General features: G+C 43.2%; 1 protein-coding gene across 3 annotated transcripts in view; it reads left to right on the forward strand.

Annotated features, from left to right (window-relative positions):
• The window catches only part of cnksr1 (connector enhancer of kinase suppressor of Ras 1), a 115,398-nt gene that overhangs the window by 44,897 nt on the left and 52,430 nt on the right, over positions 1–18,071 (forward strand). For all 3 annotated transcript variants that reach the window (XM_073034459.1, XM_073034460.1, XM_073034461.1), the window contains 4 exons: positions 498–617; positions 7,920–7,976; positions 11,772–11,840; positions 17,325–17,471. In XM_073034459.1, coding sequence (XP_072890560.1) covers positions 498–617; positions 7,920–7,976; positions 11,772–11,840; positions 17,325–17,471 — 393 coding nt within the window. The remainder of the gene's footprint in view (positions 1–497; positions 618–7,919; positions 7,977–11,771; positions 11,841–17,324; positions 17,472–18,071) is intronic.

Raw genomic sequence — 18,071 nt, forward strand, 5'->3', positions numbered from 1 at the left:
CCCAGATTCAGGAACAGTTATTACCCCTCAACTATCAGGCCTTTGAACAAAAGGGGATAACTTCACTCATCCCAACACTGAACTGTTCACATAACCTATGGACTCAGTTGCAAGGACTCTTCATCTCACATTCTTGATATTTATTGATTTTTTTATTTAATATTATTATTTGGGGTTTGCAAAATCTTTGTATTTGCAGTTTGATATCTTTTGCACATTGTTTGTCCATCTTGTGGTGTGAGGTTTTTCATTGATTCTATTGAGTTTCTTTGTATTTACTATGAATGCCCTCAAGAAAAGGAATCTCGGGGAGTAAATGGTGATATGTATGTACTCTGATAATAATTTTCCTGCTGTAGCTGACTAAGGGTCATTTCTAGGTGGTGGTACTTTGCATTCTGTTCCACCCCCCCCCCCCCCCCCCCCCGTTGCGAATAAGGTAACGTTGCTGTGTAATTGGTTCTGCTTGGTCTTATCTACATTCCTTTCTGATTTAGTGCAGAGAGCTCTCTAGTTTCTGTGAACGGATGGTCATGGAAAGTCCTGAGGAGTTGGTGAATCAGCGAGCCTGCTTGGAGACTATTCACTTGCTTACCACTTCGCCAGGACAGAGTCTGGTAAGTCTGCACGCTCTCCTGAGGACACCGGAGATTGAGGATGCAATACAAATCATGGACACTATTTCTAGATGAAATTGGGTTTTAGAGAGTCTAGAAAATCTTCAGATTTGTTTTTTTTAAAGGCACATTTACAGTGCTGTGCAAAAGTCTTGGTCACATATAGAGCTAGGATGCCTAAGAGTTTAGCAGAGTACTAAAGTGGTAAAGGGTTACAGCTCCACTGAGGATTGAGAATGTGCTTTGGGCTGACATTATGGGGCAGTAATGTGGGGAGCTCCATTACTAGAGGCATCCTTCAACTGAAATTTGTCAACGTGGAGCGGAAAGCAAGTTTGTAAATCTGGTGGGAGCAGAGGATGTTGGGAATGGTGAGGGTGGAGCACTGTGGGAGGGGTGTGGAACAGGGGGCAGAGAAGGAGGGCCGGGGTGGTGTGTGGCGTGGGTGTAGACACACCCAGCCCTGAGACACCAGGCAAGGCCATTTGATTCCAAACAATCAGTTTATTGATCATTACAGAATGTCTCTCTGGTGCTTCCCACTCCCCTCCCCTTTCCCAACCGTGATTTCCCTCTCCCTGCCCCCTTCCCACTCTTCAGTCCAAAATTCAGACCTATATCCAAACCAAGTTTATCATCGCTCATATTATATATAAAATTACAGTACTTCTGCACAGTACTGTAATTATATCTCATAGACCAAGGCTGTTTATCACTTCTCTTGAATGATGGTATGTTTTATACACCCTGTAATATCTTAATGTGCAGTGACACTAACAGTAAGGCTGTGCTGGCAAGGTATCACCCTTGCTTATAGTGCTAAAGGGTTACAGCTCCACTGAGGATTGAGTATGTGCTTTAGGCTGACATTATGGGACAGTAATGTGGGGTGTTATTAGCAACATCCTTCAACTGAAATATTACATTGATGACCTGCCTTTCTGCTTTGGTTCAAGTAATTGTTTAATTATATTCTTCTATTAATTCAGCCACTTTTTTTTTTGCTCCACAAATACATCTCATCCTTTGTTTTATCAGTCTAGAAAGTCCATTAAATTGGTAAAATGAATTATCCAAGCTGTCTTATCAACCCTCTTTTCATCTATCATTCTGCAAGTCGAACTGACAAGCCACTGTCTTGTTTATGATCTGTAGCCATTCTGCAGTAGTCCCCAGGGCTTCAGCAGTCAAAGGTTGCCTGCCTGTGAATGTTTTTATGTACTAGTTGGGGCACACAGCACCTATAACATCCTTCACTGGAGTTTTATTGTTCATGCGTGTAGAGTCTGCGTATAATGCAGCATGCAGATTGCTTGTCTCAATTCTGAAGAGAGTTTCTTGTGTTTATGGTTGGGGGAGATTATCTCTCATTCCTGTCTCAGGGGACCATCGTTCTCTGATCTGAGCCACACTTCATAATGGCTCAATATGCCGAGTTTGTTTTAAATTGAGATACCGTGTGGAATAGGCCCTTTCGGCCCTTTGAGCCCCTGATTTAACCCTAGCCTAATCACGTGACACTTTACAATGACAATTAACCTACCAACCGGTCTGTGGGAGGAAACCCGGCCACCCGGAGGAAACACACGCAGCCATGGGGAGAAACATACAAACTCCTTACAGGCAGTGGCAGGAATTGAACCCTGGGCGCTGGTACTGTAAAGCTTTATGCTAATCACTACGCTACCGTGCCGCCCTAGTTGGCCTTCAAAATTACTCATCCATTGTTAGGCATTCCCACATACCCTGTCACTTTATGTTTCTACAAACTATATACGTCCTCCTGCTACCAACGCACTTCTACATATAATGTTCTTATACATTCTCCAACAGCCACTTCCTGCATCAAAACATACGTCATGTCACCTCATTATTTCATACCTACAAGTCTAGATGTGAGCTCACCAGTTTTGTGAAATCAGACTGAACAACGACACTCCAGCTTTGTGCTTGGACCTTCAAACTCAGGACCTCCTGGCCTTCCTCAGTCCATAATCTCTAAATTTCCTCAGATTGTTTAATCTGCTCTTCACTGCACTGAGGCCGAGGCTGTGGGCCTGCTCCAGGCTCTGTGACTGGGGGCTCCACGACATTTCCTCCGCCTCTGGATGAAAACATAGATGGGAGGGGGTATAAGTTTGCCAATGATACCAAGATTGGCGGAGTTGCGGATAGTGTAGAGGACTGGCAAAGAATACAGCACCATATAGAGCAGTTCTAGATATGGGCAGATGGAATTTAGCCCAGATCAATGTGAGGGGTTGCACCTTGGTGGGAAATGGCAAAGAGACGGTACACTGCAAACACGAGAAAATCTGCAGATACCGGAAATCCAGGGCAAAATACACCAAGTGCTGGAGGAACTCAGTAGGTCAGGCAGCATCTATGGAAAAGAATAGACAGTCGACGTCTAGGGCCTTCGTCAAAATGTGAAGTCAGAGCAAGAAGGTAGGGGGAGTGGAGGTGGGGAGACAGTACACTTTCAACGGCAAGATCCTCAAGAGTGTTGCTGAGCAGAGAGAGATCTTGGGATAGCTTTTTGAAAGTGGTTACACAAGTCAGTAAGGTGGTTCAGAAGGCTAATGGAATGCTTGCTTTTATTAGCCAAGGTATTGAGTTAAAAAGTCAGGAGGCTAAGTTGCAACTTTATGAAACTCTGGTTAGGCCACATCTGGAGTATTGCGTACAGTTCTGGTCACCTCGCTATAGGAGGGATGTTGAGGCTTTGGAGAAGGTGCAGAAGAGGTTTACCAGGATGCTGCCTGGTTTAGAGGGCATGTCCTATCATGAGAGGCTGGATAAACGTGGGTTGTTTTCTCTGGAGTGGTGGAGTCTGAGGTTTGTAAGATTATGAGAGGCAGAGATAGAGTGGACAGGGAGTCTCTGTTTCCCAGGGTAGAGATGTCTAATACCAAAGGACACGCATTGAAAGTGAGAGAGGGTAGGTTCAAGGGGAACGTGAGGGGTAAGTTTTTTTACTCAGAGTTGTGGATGCCTGGTTTGGTGGTAGAGGCAAATACTTTAGAGGCTTTTAAGAGACGTGGATAGGCACATGGCTGTAAGGAGGATGAAGGGATATGGATGTTGTATAGGTAGGAGGGATTAGTGTTTGGAATTTTTTGATTTGCTTTTTAGCTGTTGCAGCACAACAGTGTGGGCTGAATGGCCTGTTCCTGTGCTGTACTGTTCTGTGGTCTATGTTCTTTGCGCTGAACTAAGGCTGTGGAGCTGTCCTGGGATTCGTGACCGAGGACTCGCTTTCGTTCTAAATGCTCTTTACCTGTATCGTTTGCTGATTTGTTTCTCTCTCTCTCTGCTCATTGGGTGTTTGTCAGTTTTGTTCATGAGTTCTTCGGGGTTTCTTGATTTGTCGCTCCCTGTAAGGAGACAAATCTCATGGTTGTATCCCGCATACATTATACTTTGATAATAAATATACTTTGAACTTCTGAGGAAAGAAATGACCTGCACTTGTAAAGGACTTATCATGGCTTCAGGATCTCAAAGTACTTTTTAAACAATGAATTATTTTTTGGAGTGTAACTATATATGGAAAGACAGTATACAGTTTGTTGGCTCAAGCTGCAGAAGTGTGGAGAAAGAGAGTGGGAGAGGGGAAACAGTTGCAGGGACTCAGTAATTTGGTTGTTTATAGTTGAGAGGTTATCTGTGAAGATAGGACGGTAGATATTGTCTATTTGGACTTAAGTAGGCATGTAACAAGATCCTGCATGGTAGGCTGGCCCAGAAGGTTAAACCATATCAGACCCAAGTTAAGCTAACCAACTGGACCCAAAATTGGCCAGGGGGCAAGAGGCAAAGGCTAGATTTGTGGAAGGATGTTTTTCTGATTGGAAGTGCCACTTCCACTTGTGAATGCCAAGGATTTGTACTGAAACCCAGTTGTTTGTTTTATGGATATTATTGACTTGGATGTTAAGGAGCTGTGAATAACATTTGTGGTGTTGTGAGGAAGGTTGTCTAAGGCTGCTCTGGGGCGTAGATCACTCGGAAAGTTGGATGCAGGGTTGGCAGATGGAATTTAATTCTGACAAGAGTGAGGTAATGTATTTTGGGAGGTCAAAAGGGATAGGACATAAGCAGTAAATGGTAAGATGCAAACGATAGTTGAACTGAGGGATCTTTGGCTTCAGTACATTGTTTCCTGAAAGCAGCAGCACTGGTGGATAGGGTGGTGAAAAGGCTTTGGGCATGCCTGTCTTTGAAAGGCTGGAGCATAGTATATGAAGCTGATGTTAAATATGAAACTAATTCAAAGGAAAACGAAATAGCTGAGAGATGTGAGTCTTAGCTCGCGTTTTACTTTAAGCGAGGCGTACACGTATCCTGTGGTTGCGTCTCGGTGTATGCAATTCATGTATTTTTTACATTTAACCTGTAGTGAATTATTTGAGCAAGAATGCCTACTCGCGGGTGGGGTGGTGGGGTGGGTACTTTGGGGTTCTAACATTTAACTGTTGTTCACGCTTTAGGACACTAAATGCTAAACACTCCTGCGTTTTTGTGGCTGGTTGTGAAGAAAAAGCGTTTCAGGATGTATATTGTATACATTTCTCTGACATTAAGTTGTACGATTGAACCTTTGAACCCTAGCACACCGCTTCTACTTGGGCCATACTTTATCAGTTGAACTTCTCAATTATATATTAACATCTTTAGTTGGTGTAATCTAATCTGATTCCAGTTTCTTGTTTTTAGAGGTGGGTTTACTTCTTGCACAGAGTTTAAAAGGCTCTTATTCAACCACTTGAGATGCATTCATTTTTCTTCCTAGAAGTTTGAGACTCTAAATGCAATTATCACTCATGATTTAATTTCAGGACTTTTTGAACCTCATCCAGTTTTATTTAGCTAAGTGTTTAAATCGGTTTGTTGTAGATTAACAACTCTCTGCATCATTCCTTTATGTGAAGTGTTTCAGAGGTGAATTCTGATTCAAGTCATTGGCATCACCAAAGACGCGTTTCCTGTCCTGTCCAGTCTTGCTGCCACTGTTCCAGAGGCTCGACAGTCCTTTGGAACTACATCCATCGTTTCCACTTTCCCCTCTTTTCTCAACTCAGAACTGGAATAGAAGTGTCAACCCCAGGGGAATGCTGGAGAGATAGATATCAGTAGTCTAGGGGAAGCACAAAGGCAGCCGAGCAGTTGAAGTATCCAATAACCAACAACAAGGTCAAGTTCAAGTTTATTGCCATTCAGCCCTATACATGCATACCGGCAAATGAAAAACGTGCACAACCCAGTGCACGTTACTCACACACATAGCACATGAAGTGATATTACCACAAATAGCAAGGTGCAGTTATGACACAGGTTTAAAAAGTACACAGTATAACACTGCTGGCGCTTCATACGCGATGAGACCTGGGTGGTGACAGGGAGTTCAGTCGTCTCATGGCCTGGGGGAAGAAGCTGTTTCCAATCCTAACAGTTTTTGTTCTAATGCTACCGTATCTCCTGCCTATCAGTGGTGGGAGGAGGGGTTTAAATAGATTGTTGGATGAATGGGGGATATCATGGACAATGCTAAGGGCCCTGCGAACATTTCAAGGTAAATATTTTAAGTTGTTCAAATTTGATAGGTGGAGTGGATAATTTTTCAATTTTGTACATTACCTGTTGAGAAGTGGCCACTCTCTGATCTTGAAACCTTTGCAGAAACATACAGCAGATTTAAAGCAGGTTCCTGAACCTCGTCCGCTGTGATGAAGTAGAGCTTAGAGTCCACACCGTCAAGTTCAGGAACAGTTATTACCCCTTGACCATGATGCTCCTGAACCAGAGGGATAACTTCACTCACTTCATCACTCAACTGATCCCATTTGGACTCACTGTCAAGGACTCTACAACGCATTTGATTTGAACTTTGATTTAACCAATACTTTGTTCTGAAATGGCTGCTGACTTAACAATTGTTTTCAGACTTGTTTCTATATTCACCCTGACATCAGCAGATTCATTAATCTACAGTGGTAGGTAAAATAAAAATAAATGATCCTTCACCTTTGACCTGAAACATCATCTGTGTTTCTCTTCCCAATTTTGTAACCTGACCTGCTGAGAGTTTCTACTCTGTCCTGTTTTTTTTTTAAATTTCAGGTTCCAGCATGCGCAATCTTTAAAAAAAAAATAAAGTACCATAAGACTACAAAATATAGGAGCAGAATTAGGCCATTTGGCCCATCAGGTCTGCTCCACCATTTCATCATGGCTGATCCATTTTTCTTCTCAATCCCCAATCTCCTGTCTTCTCATATCCCTTCAAGCCCTGACTAATCAAGAATCTATTACCCTCTGCCTTAAATATACCCAATGACTTGGCTTCCAAAGCCACCTGTGGCAATGAATTCCACAGGTTCACCACTCTCTGACTAAAGAAATTCAATAGACAATAGACAATAGGTGCAGAAGTAGACCATTAGGCCCTTCGAGCCTGCACCACCATTCTGAGATCATGGCTGATCTCATCAAATTCCTCCTCTTCTCCATTCTAAAAGGACATTCCTCTATTCTGAAGCTGTGTCCTCTGATCTTAGACTCTCCCACCATAGGAAACATCCTCTCCACATACACTGTCAAGACCTTTCCACATTTGATTGGTATCAAAAAGGACACCCCCTCATTCTTCTGAATTCCATTGAGTAGAAGCCCACAGCCATTAAACACTCCTCATATGACAAGCCTTTCAATCTCATAATCATTTTCGTAAACCTCCTTTTAGCCCTCTCCAATGTCAGCACATCCTTTTTTAGTTAAGGGGGCCTAAATTGCTCACAATACTCCAAGCAAGACCTCCCCAGTGCTTCATAGAGTCTCAACATTACATCCTTGCTCTTGTATTCTAGTCCTCTTGAAATGAATGCGAACATTGTATTTGCCTTCGTCACCACCAACTCAACCTGCAAAGCGACCTTTAGGGAATCCTGCACGAGGACTCCCAAGTCCCTCTGCACCTCAGATTTTTGAACATTCACTCCGTATAGAGTGGTAATTTGGTTCTAAACTAAAATCTCATGTCAAACTGTTTTTACAAAAGTGATCTGTGATGTAGTGTGAGCCTGGCTGACAGCTGTGGCTATCGCTTACATGGGCAATCGAGACTGATAATGTTACAGGTGGCTAAGATGTTAAACCTCAGAAGCATTTTAATAAATGACACAAGCTGCTCCAGATTCATCACTTCAAAGCTGACAAACTCCATTTCCCTAAGCAAATGGTCACACCTTTATTTACTATGGCTGTATTTTGGATTAAAAGCTATTTCCTTATGTTGTTCAGGGAATTGAAATCAAGTCGAATAATGGGCTGCATTTTATCACGGGAACTGCACTTAATGTAAGTGTCATTTATTCACCTCTGTCTAACTGCCTCTCTTGGAATGTGCATGCAAATGGTTACCCTTCTGCGCCTGAGTGTCTTACTCAATCTGCTGGATTTGTATTTATTTTTCTTTTATCCCCTCACCCATTTTCTTTTTTTATCCTCTCTCTGTCTGTCTCTGTCTCCCTCTGTCTGTCTCTGTCTCTCTCTTTCTCTGTCTCTGTCTCTCTCTCTCTAAATTCCAGATTCCAACAACCTTCTAGATAAATTGGTTCTTCCTGATGAAGAGTTTCAGTCCAAAATGTTGTGGTTTACTTCTCTCCATAGCTGATGCCAGACCTGCTGAGTTCCTCCAGCATTTTGCATGTATTGCTCAAGATTTCCAGCACCTGCAGAATCTATTGAGTTTAAAGTTGCTCTTCTGATTCCTTGTAAAGCTCTTACCCCTTACCCTAAAGCTCTAACTTAAGCCTTTTAGTATGTGACATGCCAAAAGTTGTTCTTGAACTGTCTTCTCCCTTGGGCACCTTTCTTTCGATTGTTACATTTTTGTGGTGTGTGAGTGCGTGTGCAGATGAGTGTATTATCTGTTTCTATGCAATTACATGTCTTGCTCCTTCCTGCAATGGCCTTTTGACTTCCCATGGGCTGGAGTATGTCAGAGTTGTTGAACATTCTTTCCTATAAGCATTGCCATTTAAAAAATTGCATTACCTCAAAGAGACTTTCACCATGGGTGTAGGTTATCCTAAAAAGAACAATAAGGGTCCACATTTGCCGATATCTCTCAACACAGTATAATTTTGCAGTGCTGTGCTGGTGGAAATGTACGTAGCTGCTGTGAGCCCAGTCGTTCTGGAAATCAGACATGGAAGTCATTGGGAGCATGGAATCTGACTTTTCTGTCCCTATGTTTATGCCAACTACCAAATATCTATGTGTACTAATTCCATTGACTGGCACTTGGTCTAACGCCTACGTTGCCGGTTCTGGAGGACCTGTGTCATAAGGAAAGTGTGAATCGGTTAGGACTTCATTCCTTGGAATGTAGAAAATGGTGAGATTTGATAGAGGTGTACAAAATCATGAGGGGTGCAGATCGGGTAAATGCATGCAGGCTTTTTCCACTGAAGTTGGGTGGGTCTACAACCAAAGGTCATGGGTTAAGGGTGAAAGGTGAAAGTTTAAGGGGAACATGAGGGGAAGCTTCTTCACTCAGAGGGTGGTGAGAGTATGGAATGAGCTGCCAGTGTAAGTGGTGCAAGCGAACTTGATTTCAGTGTTTAAGAGGAGTTTGAATAGGTTGGGGTATGGAGGGCTGTGGTCCCTGTGCAGGTTGAAGGGAGTAGACGATTTAAATCATTTTGGTGTAGTCTAGATGGGCTAAGGGCCTTTTATGTGCTGTACTTCTCTATGACTCTTCTCTGTGGCAATTCCAATGCTTGTCCAGATGATCTGGGAGCTGCTGCCTCCATTACATCCACAGCAGCTTGTTCCAGATTTCAAGAAACCGTCTAGATGAATACGTTCTCCCTCAAAGGATCTTTATCAGGCTGACAGACGGTGAATAGCAGGAAGCCACAAGGATCAGTGCTTGGATTCCAGACCTTCATAATCGATCTCGTTGATTTAACTAATGACCAATGACAAATTCCCAAGTTTGTTGATGTTCCAAAATGAAGTGGGATTGTGAGTAGGAATGAGGATGTAAAGAAGATTTAGGGGAATGTAGTGAATGTGGAGGTGTAATAAACTGAAAAGCAGCATATTTTTGTAAATGGTGATGTATTTGGTAAAGCTGATGCCCAAAAGGACCTAAATGGTATGAAAACCAACATGTAGATGCGCCATAATTAGAAAGACAACAATATGTTGGCAAATGTATTACAAGAAGATTTCATTTGAGGAATAAAGATGTCTTATTGCAATTATCTAGGGCTTTGGTAAGACTGCAGCTGAAGATTTGTGGATAGCTTTAGCCTCACCTATAAAGGGTGGGAGGGTGGAGATTCGTCACTACCAAAGGAGGTGTGAGTCACTCCTTCCCTCCACTGGCCTGCAGGTCACCCTTGGGCGAGGTGTAGCACCTGCCTAGCCTGTCTGATCTGGGTAACGTGAAGCCGTGAGAGGAAGTGGTGGATGGTTGTACGAGCAGCTGGTACAGATCACAAGTCCTGGTTATGCGACCCCTGCTGCCAGGCAGACAATCTCTGAAGAGTATTGATAATGACTGGGGTCACACATCTTGTAAAGACACTGCCCAGAAGAAGGCAATGGCAAACCACTTCTGCAGAAAAAATTGCCAAGAGCATCATGATCAAGGAAGGACCATGATTGTCCATGTCATAAGGCACATAACGAATGGACAACCCTATAAAAGATATATATCAGAGGGAGTTCTGCAAAGGACTGCTTCCTGTGAAGGCAGGCTTGCTGCATGAGGAGAGATTAAATAGATCAGCCCTGTACTCACTCCAGTTCAGAAGAATGAGAGGAGAATTCACAGAATTCTTATGGAGTTCGCCCACATGAGCTAGAGATCACAAGTTAAAGTTGAACTATTTAAGAGAACATGAGGTGAAACTTCTTCACTCAGAGTGGAACAAGCTACTGGTGGAGGTGGGGAATGCGGGTTCAATTGTAAGAGAAGTTTTGGATAAGTACTTGGATGGGAGGGGGACGGAGGGTTATGGTCCAGGTGTGGGTCGATGGGACCAAGTAGAATGACAGCTCGGTATGGGCTGGAGAAACAAAAGACTGGAGAACTCAGTAGGTACGGCAGCTTCTAAGGAAATGAATAAGCAGTTTTGGGTTGAAACTGTCGAGCTCTTTGATTCCAAGTGGATGGAGGGAGAATGTTTCACTCAGATGAGGAGCTGAGAACCAAGGGTCACAGTATCCAAATAAAGGATAAGTTATTTAGTTCTGAACTGATGAGCGGGTTTTCCATACAAAGGATAATGAAACTTTGGAATCTCTCTCTCTCTCTCTCTCTCTCTCTCCTGGAGATTTGTGTAATTAAGAACCGATCAATATCAAGGGAATTGAGCAATATTTAGGAAAGTACAGAAAAATACCACTAAGGTAGACCATCAATGTCAGAACAGGAGCAAGGGATCATGTGGTCTGCTCCAGCTTCTCTTACATTCTTGCACACTGTCATGTCTTCCTGAGTGGCAGATGGAAATGCTGACCCACTGAATGCATGTACTTCAAACACGAGGTAATCTGCAGTTACTGGAAATCCAGAGCAACTCACACAAAACGTGGGAGGAACTCAGCAGCATCTGAGGAAATTAATAAGCGGTCAACGTTTTGGGCCAAGACCCTAGTCTCAGCCCAAAATGTCAACTTTTTACTCTTTTCCATAGGTGCTGCCTGGCCTGCTGAGTTCCTCCAGCATGTTGTGTGTTGAACACACATACTTCCTTATTTTGAAAAGAGAAGTGTTTACTAAGTTTAAATTCTATGTAAGTGGAGATGTGGTTCTGTTTTTAGCTAAGGTATGATTCACTCTGAGGACTCAATATTTTTTAGATTTTAAAATATTTATATTAGAATATTTATATTTTTACATTTTATTATTTTCTTTTAATGACTTGAAATTGCTGTGAAAGAAATCAGAGAGAGAACTGCTCAAGCCCAAACTATAATTTGTGCTCATTTATGAGAATTGGTGTTGCACAATTGTTCTAATTTATAATTTGAGATCGCTGCTCAGCTTCCTCAGTGCCAATGGGTGCATATTCGTTGGGTGAATGATCCATAATTGAAGCTGTTACGAGCTTACTGTTATCTGCTCTTCTTCAGTCTCCTGCTCAACGTTCGCAGAAGATTCGGCCTGGAGATGAGGTGGTCCAGGTGAATGATATGGTTGTGGTAAGTACAGGCTGAAAGATGCTCTCGTTAAGGCATGGTTCAGTTGTTGGATGACAGAGTTGGTATTTGTCGGGGTGAGTGAACAGATGAATGCTGTGGTGGGAGTTTTATAATGCAAAGTGAGAGATACAGATGAGAAATTATGGAAAGTACAAAAGCAGTCAGAAACAGATGATTTTTCAGCAACTTCGTCTACTTATTTTTCTGTAAGTGTTACATAGAAACATAGAAATCTACAGCACATTACAGGCCCTTCGGCCCACAATGTTGTGCCGACCATGTAACCTACTCTAGAAATTGCTTAGAATTTCCCTACTTCATAGCCCTCTATTTTTCTAACCTCCATGTACCTATCTAAGAGTCTCTTAAAAGACTCTATTATATCTGCCTCTACCACCTTCACCAGCAGTGCATTCCACACACCCACCACTCCCTGTATGGAAAAACTTGCCTCTAACATCCCCCTTGTACCTACTTCCAAGCACCTTAAAGCTATGCCCCCTCATGTTAGCCATCTCAGCCCTGGGAAAAAGCCTCTGGCTGTCCACACGATCAATGCCTCTCATCATCTTGTACACCTCTATCAGGTCACCTCTCATCCTCTTGTTGTTCCAAGTTCACTCAACCTATTCTCATAAGGCATGCTCTCCAATCCGGGCAACATCCTTGTTAATCTCCTTTAGATTAGATTCAACTTTATTGTCATTGTGCCCGGTACAGATACAAAGCCAATGAAATGCTGTTAGCATCTAACCAGAAATGCAAAAGAATAGTGTTATTTACAAAATAACTGTGAATAAAAAAGTAAGTGCTACAGCACACAAATATAAAAGTTCTGAGACAGTCCAATATGGGTGCAATACTGCTTAGCGCTGTGATGTGAGGTTCAGCAGGGTCATAGCCTCAGGGAAGAAGCTCTTCCTGAGCCTGCTGGTGCGGGAGCGAAGGCTCCTGTAGTGCCGACCGGATGGGAGGACAGTAAAAAGTCCATGAATAGGGTGAGATGCATCCTTGATGATGCTTTTCACCCTGCCCAGGCAGTGTTTATGGTTGATGTTCTCAATGGTGGGCAATTGGGTGCTGATAATCTGCCTAGCAGTTTTCACCACACGCTGGAGTGCTTTGTGGTCCGATATGGGACAATTACCATACCACACTGAGATGCAGTTGGTGAGTTTGCTCTCAATAGTACAGCAGTAAAAGTCCGTCAGTATCCTCTGCACTCTCTCTATAGTATCTTTTAATTACATGCAGTACCATGCAAAAGTCTTAGGTAGGTATATATATATAACTTGGGTGCCTAAGGCTTTTGCACAGTACTGTATTTGTCAACGTGGAGTGGAGAGTGAGTTTGTAAATCTGGCAAGAGCAAAGGATGTTGGGAATGGCGAGGATGGAGCCCCTCAGGAGGGGTATGGGACAGGTGGCAGAGGAGTAATGTGAGTAACGGGTGTGCCGGAAAGGTACAGACACACCCAGCCCTGAGACACCAGGCAATTCCATTTGATTCCAAACAATTGGTTTATTGATCATTACAGAATGTCTCGCTGATGCTTCCCACTCCCCTCCCCTTTCCCAACCATGATTCCCCTCTCCCTGCCCCCTTCCCACTCTCAGTCCACAATAGAGACCCATATCAGAATCAGGTTTATCATCACTCACATATGTCATATTTTTTTTTGCAGAAGTACAGTGAACATAAAATTACTACAGTACTGGCAAAAGTCTTAAGTACATATCTATATATCTCAGTAGCCTAAGCCTTTTGGACTGTGCTATATATCTTTTAAAACCATTGGTAGCTTTGAAAGGTGTACAAGAACCCCAGTCACAGAATCACCCATTTTATTGTTCAAGATCTGCAAACATCTAGTGAAGTACTATACCGAGAGTCTCACAATAATTGATTTTCATGTACCTTAATATTCAACTGGGAATCTTTCCAAACACATTCCTGTTATCTTACTCAGGATTTTCTCAGAACATTCAATTACTGCCTTATGCAACTCCAAGCTGACCAGCTCAGACGATTTAAAAATGATAGATTTGCCTGTTTGAATTTAGCAGAGGTAAGATTACCTGCCAATGATTTCTGACTCAGTTCTTTCCCCTTTTTTGATTCTGCGTGGCTGTTTCTAGAGTCATAGAAAAGTACAGCACGGAAAAAGGCCCTTTGGCCCATCAAGTCCATGCTGAACCACTTGGATTACTCCCATCGACCTGCACTGGGACCACGGCCCTCCATGCCCCTACCATCCATGTACCTGTCCAAACTTCTCTTAAATGTTGAAATCGAGTTCGCATGCACCACTTGTGCTGGCAGCTCGTTCCACACGCTGGTCTTCTGCCACAATGTGAATTCCTCAAAATTTCTGGGTAATTCCGCTCCATTTTTTCCCTCATTTCCTGACTTCCGTCACCGTGGCCCTGATTTCCTGGTGTACTGCCAGAAGGAACTTTCTACTTGTATCCTAAACTTTTTATTGAATTCTTAGGAACAGGGGAACGTGGTTCCTTAAAGTCTGATCTAAAGTTCAATGAGGTTGTGTCAGAATCAGGTTTAATATCACTGGCATACGTTGTGAAATTTTTAAACTTTGCAGCAGCAGTACAATGCAATACATGATAAATATAGAAATAAAGTTGAAATCTAGTAAGCATATACGTGTGTGTGTGTGTGTGTGTGTGTGTGTGTGTGTGTGTGTGTGTGTGTGTGTGTGTGTGTGTGTGTGTGTGTGTGTGTGTGTGTGTGTGTGTGTGTGTGTGTGTGTGTGTGTGTGTGTGTGTGTGTGTGTGTGTGTGTGTGTGTGTGTGTGTGTGTGTGTGTGTGTGTGTGTGTGTGTGTGTGTGTGTGTGTGTGTGTGTGTGTGTGTGTGTGTGTGTGTGTTAAAATAAGTGGTACAAAAACAGAAATGAGTGTTCATGGGTTCAGTGTCCATTCAGAAACCGGATGAGAGAGGGGAAGAAGCTGTTCCTGCATTGTTGAGTGTGTGCCTCAGGCTTCTGTACCTCTTTCCTGTTGGTAACAATGAGAAGAGGGCATGTCCTGGGAGGTGGGGGTTCTTTATAATGGATGCTGCCTTTCTGAGGCATCGCTCCTTGAAGATGTCCAGATCAGTGACCGAACCCTATCTCTATTATCACTTTCAGTGGAGACAGAGTTAGGTCACAGATCTGCCATCAAACAACAGCCAATATCTTATTTAAAATTAACATCAATCTAGCAGCAATGAATATCCATAACTTCTGCAATGCACTTCACTTAGAAAAGTCTTGATTTTTGGATACTGGGTCCCTTCTTTGATTACTCAATTTTATTAGATGAAAGGAAAATACTGTAATCTTTTTAGCAAAATGTTGACTGCTCGTTTCAACGGATTCAGCCCGACCTGCTGAATTCATCCAGCTTGTTTGTACGTGTTGATTTGACCACAGCATCTGCAGTGTACTTGTGTTTAGTAAAGTCCCCAAAGAGCCCATGATCTAGGTCCATCAGAAAGTACAGTCCATAACCCAGCATTTTGACATGCCAGAGGCTGTCTCCCTCACTAATGAGGGACAGAGAGGTACCCCTTCTTCCACAGCAAGAGGGGAGACAAACAGCTTGCGGTTTCGATGTCGCAGTCTGCAGCGTCTCTTTATTTCTCTGAGTCGAGAATCGGCAGCAAACTTATGGTTGTATTGAGCAGAAGAGAGATGGAATGTTAATATATATCCAACACTTAAGAATGATTTTTTATTTGTACTCTTCTGTTAATGATGCTGTTCTCATACTTCCATTTAAGGTTATAAGTTTTGGATTTCTATATTTTTTTTCAGCAATTGTGTATTTTCATTATCTATAATAGTCCAGATATATTTTCCGTGTCCTGAAATACTATGCTAAATTTCTCATCCAAAGTAGCGGGTGGGAAGCAATCGTCATTGGCTAATCCTATTTCTGAATCAGTGTATCTCTGCTACTATCAGATGTCCCAGGAGAAGGGGCAACCAGTTGCTCGAGGCATAAGGGGCTGGTCAGCCATGGTTGACTTCTCATCTAGGAGAAGGAAAACTCTGATCTCAAACCTCCGCTGCTTTGCGGCTATACCCACTCCTGGGGAAGGCTTCGGGAGTAAACCCCAAGGAAATATCCAGGGCTGGAATCCCTAAAGCCGTCCTACATTGAGTTCAATGCTGACTGGCAACTCCAGCAACACTGCTGGTGCCAAACTGTATCAGTCTCTGCCGTTCCTTTGGATTCATCAGTTGAGAGGCGAGAGCCTGCTACATGGGCAACAGCTTGCTCTCCAGGTCGTACCTTGCTGGCTTGCATATCACGTAGACAGCTGGCGTGCAGCGCCCATTGTCGACCCCAAGCAATGGAGGGCCTCAGATGTCTCAGGAAGGAAAACGATCGTGTGGGCGTGTTTTTTCCCTTCTGCTGTCCGAGATGGCAAGTCCTGAACACAGAGCTTCCAACCTGATGCTCAGATCCTGCAGAAAACTGCTGAAACACTCCTTCCCTTAAAGCCTTTTGAACTACTCACACTGGCACCAAAAGTGATGCCGTTCCCCTTCAATTACCTTTGTACTTGGAAAATAGATTCTACAGATTGGGGAGCAGAATTAGGCCATTTGGCCCATCGAGCCTGAAAGGTAGAAAGTTTAAGGGGAGCATGAGGGGAAACTTCTACACTCAGAGGGTCGTGAGAGTGTGGAATGAGCTGCCAGCGCAAGTGGTGCATGTGAGCTCGATTCCAACGTTTAAGTGAAGTTTTGATAGGTACATGGACATGGAGGGCTATGGTCCCCGTGCAGGTCGATGGGAGTAGACAGTTTAAATTGTTTTGGTATGGACTAGATGGGCCAAAGGGCCTGTTTCTGAGCTGTACTTCTCTGTGATTTGATCCATTTCCCTCTCAGCCCCAATCTCCTGCCTTCATTCCCTGACTAATCAAGAATCTATCAACCTCTGCCTTAAATATACCCAATGACTTGGCCTCCACAATCGCTTGTGGCAATGAATTCCACAGATTCACCACCCTCTAGCTAAAGAAATTCCTCCTCATCTCCGTTCTAAATGGACATCCCTCTATTCTGAGGCTGTGTCCTCTGGTCTTAGACTCTCCGACCATAGGAAACATCCTCTCTGCACCCACACTATCGAGGCCTTTCAACATTCGATAGGTTTCAATGAGGTCACCCCTCATTTTTCTGAATTCCAGTGAGGACAGGCCCAGAGCCATCGAACGCTCCTCATATGACAAGCCGTTCAATCCTGGAATCATTTTCATGAACCTCCTTTGAATCCTCTCCAATGTCAGCATGCCCTTTCTTAGATAAGGGGCCCAAAACTGCTCACCGTTCTCCAAGTGGGGCCTCACCAGTGCTTCATAAAGCCTCAACATTACATCTTTGCTTTGAAATCATTTGTTTATTATTATCAGGATACAGTGAAAAGTTTGCCTTGCATGCTGTTCATCGTGTTCCCTCTGCTGCTAGGTTGGATGGACTTTGAAGAACCTGGTTGCCAAGCTGCGAGAGAATCCGAGCCAAGTGGTTCTTGTTATGAAAAAGCTGCCCCTTGAAATCTTACCATCTGTGTGTACTTCAGAGATGATACCTCCACACAAACCCCAACAATCACAGGTGAGAACAATTACATTCAATAAAATGAACAGCTGTATATTCACTAATTTAGAGATGCAGCATGGAATATGCCCTTCCAGCCCAACAACCCCGATTTAACCCTAACTTAATCAAAATATCCTCTCATGTTCCCCGTCAAACTTTTCACCTTTCACCCTTAACCCATGACCTCTGGTTGTCGTCCCACCCAACCTCAGTGGAAAAAGCCTGCTTGCATTTACCCATTCTCTACCCCTCATAATTTTATATACCTCAATCAGATCTCTCCTCAATCTTCTACGTACTAACTTATTCACTCTTTCCTTACAACTCAGGTCCTCCAGACCCAGCAACATCTTTGTAAATATTCTCCGTACTCTTTCAACCTTGTTTACATCTTCCCTGTAGGTAGGTGACCAAAACTGCACACAATACTCCAAATTAGACCTCACCAATGTCTTATACAACTTCAACATAACATCTCCTGTGCTCAGTACTTTGATTTATGAAGGCCAATGTGACAAAAGCTTACTTTACAACCCTATCTACCTGCGACGCCATTTTCAATGAATTATGGACCTGTATTCCCTGATCACTTCATTCTACTACACTCCTCAGTGC

The sequence above is a fragment of the Hemitrygon akajei genome, chromosome 32 (genome assembly GCF_048418815.1).
Source record: "Hemitrygon akajei chromosome 32, sHemAka1.3, whole genome shotgun sequence".
Lineage (NCBI taxonomy): Eukaryota > Metazoa > Chordata > Chondrichthyes > Myliobatiformes > Dasyatidae > Hemitrygon > Hemitrygon akajei.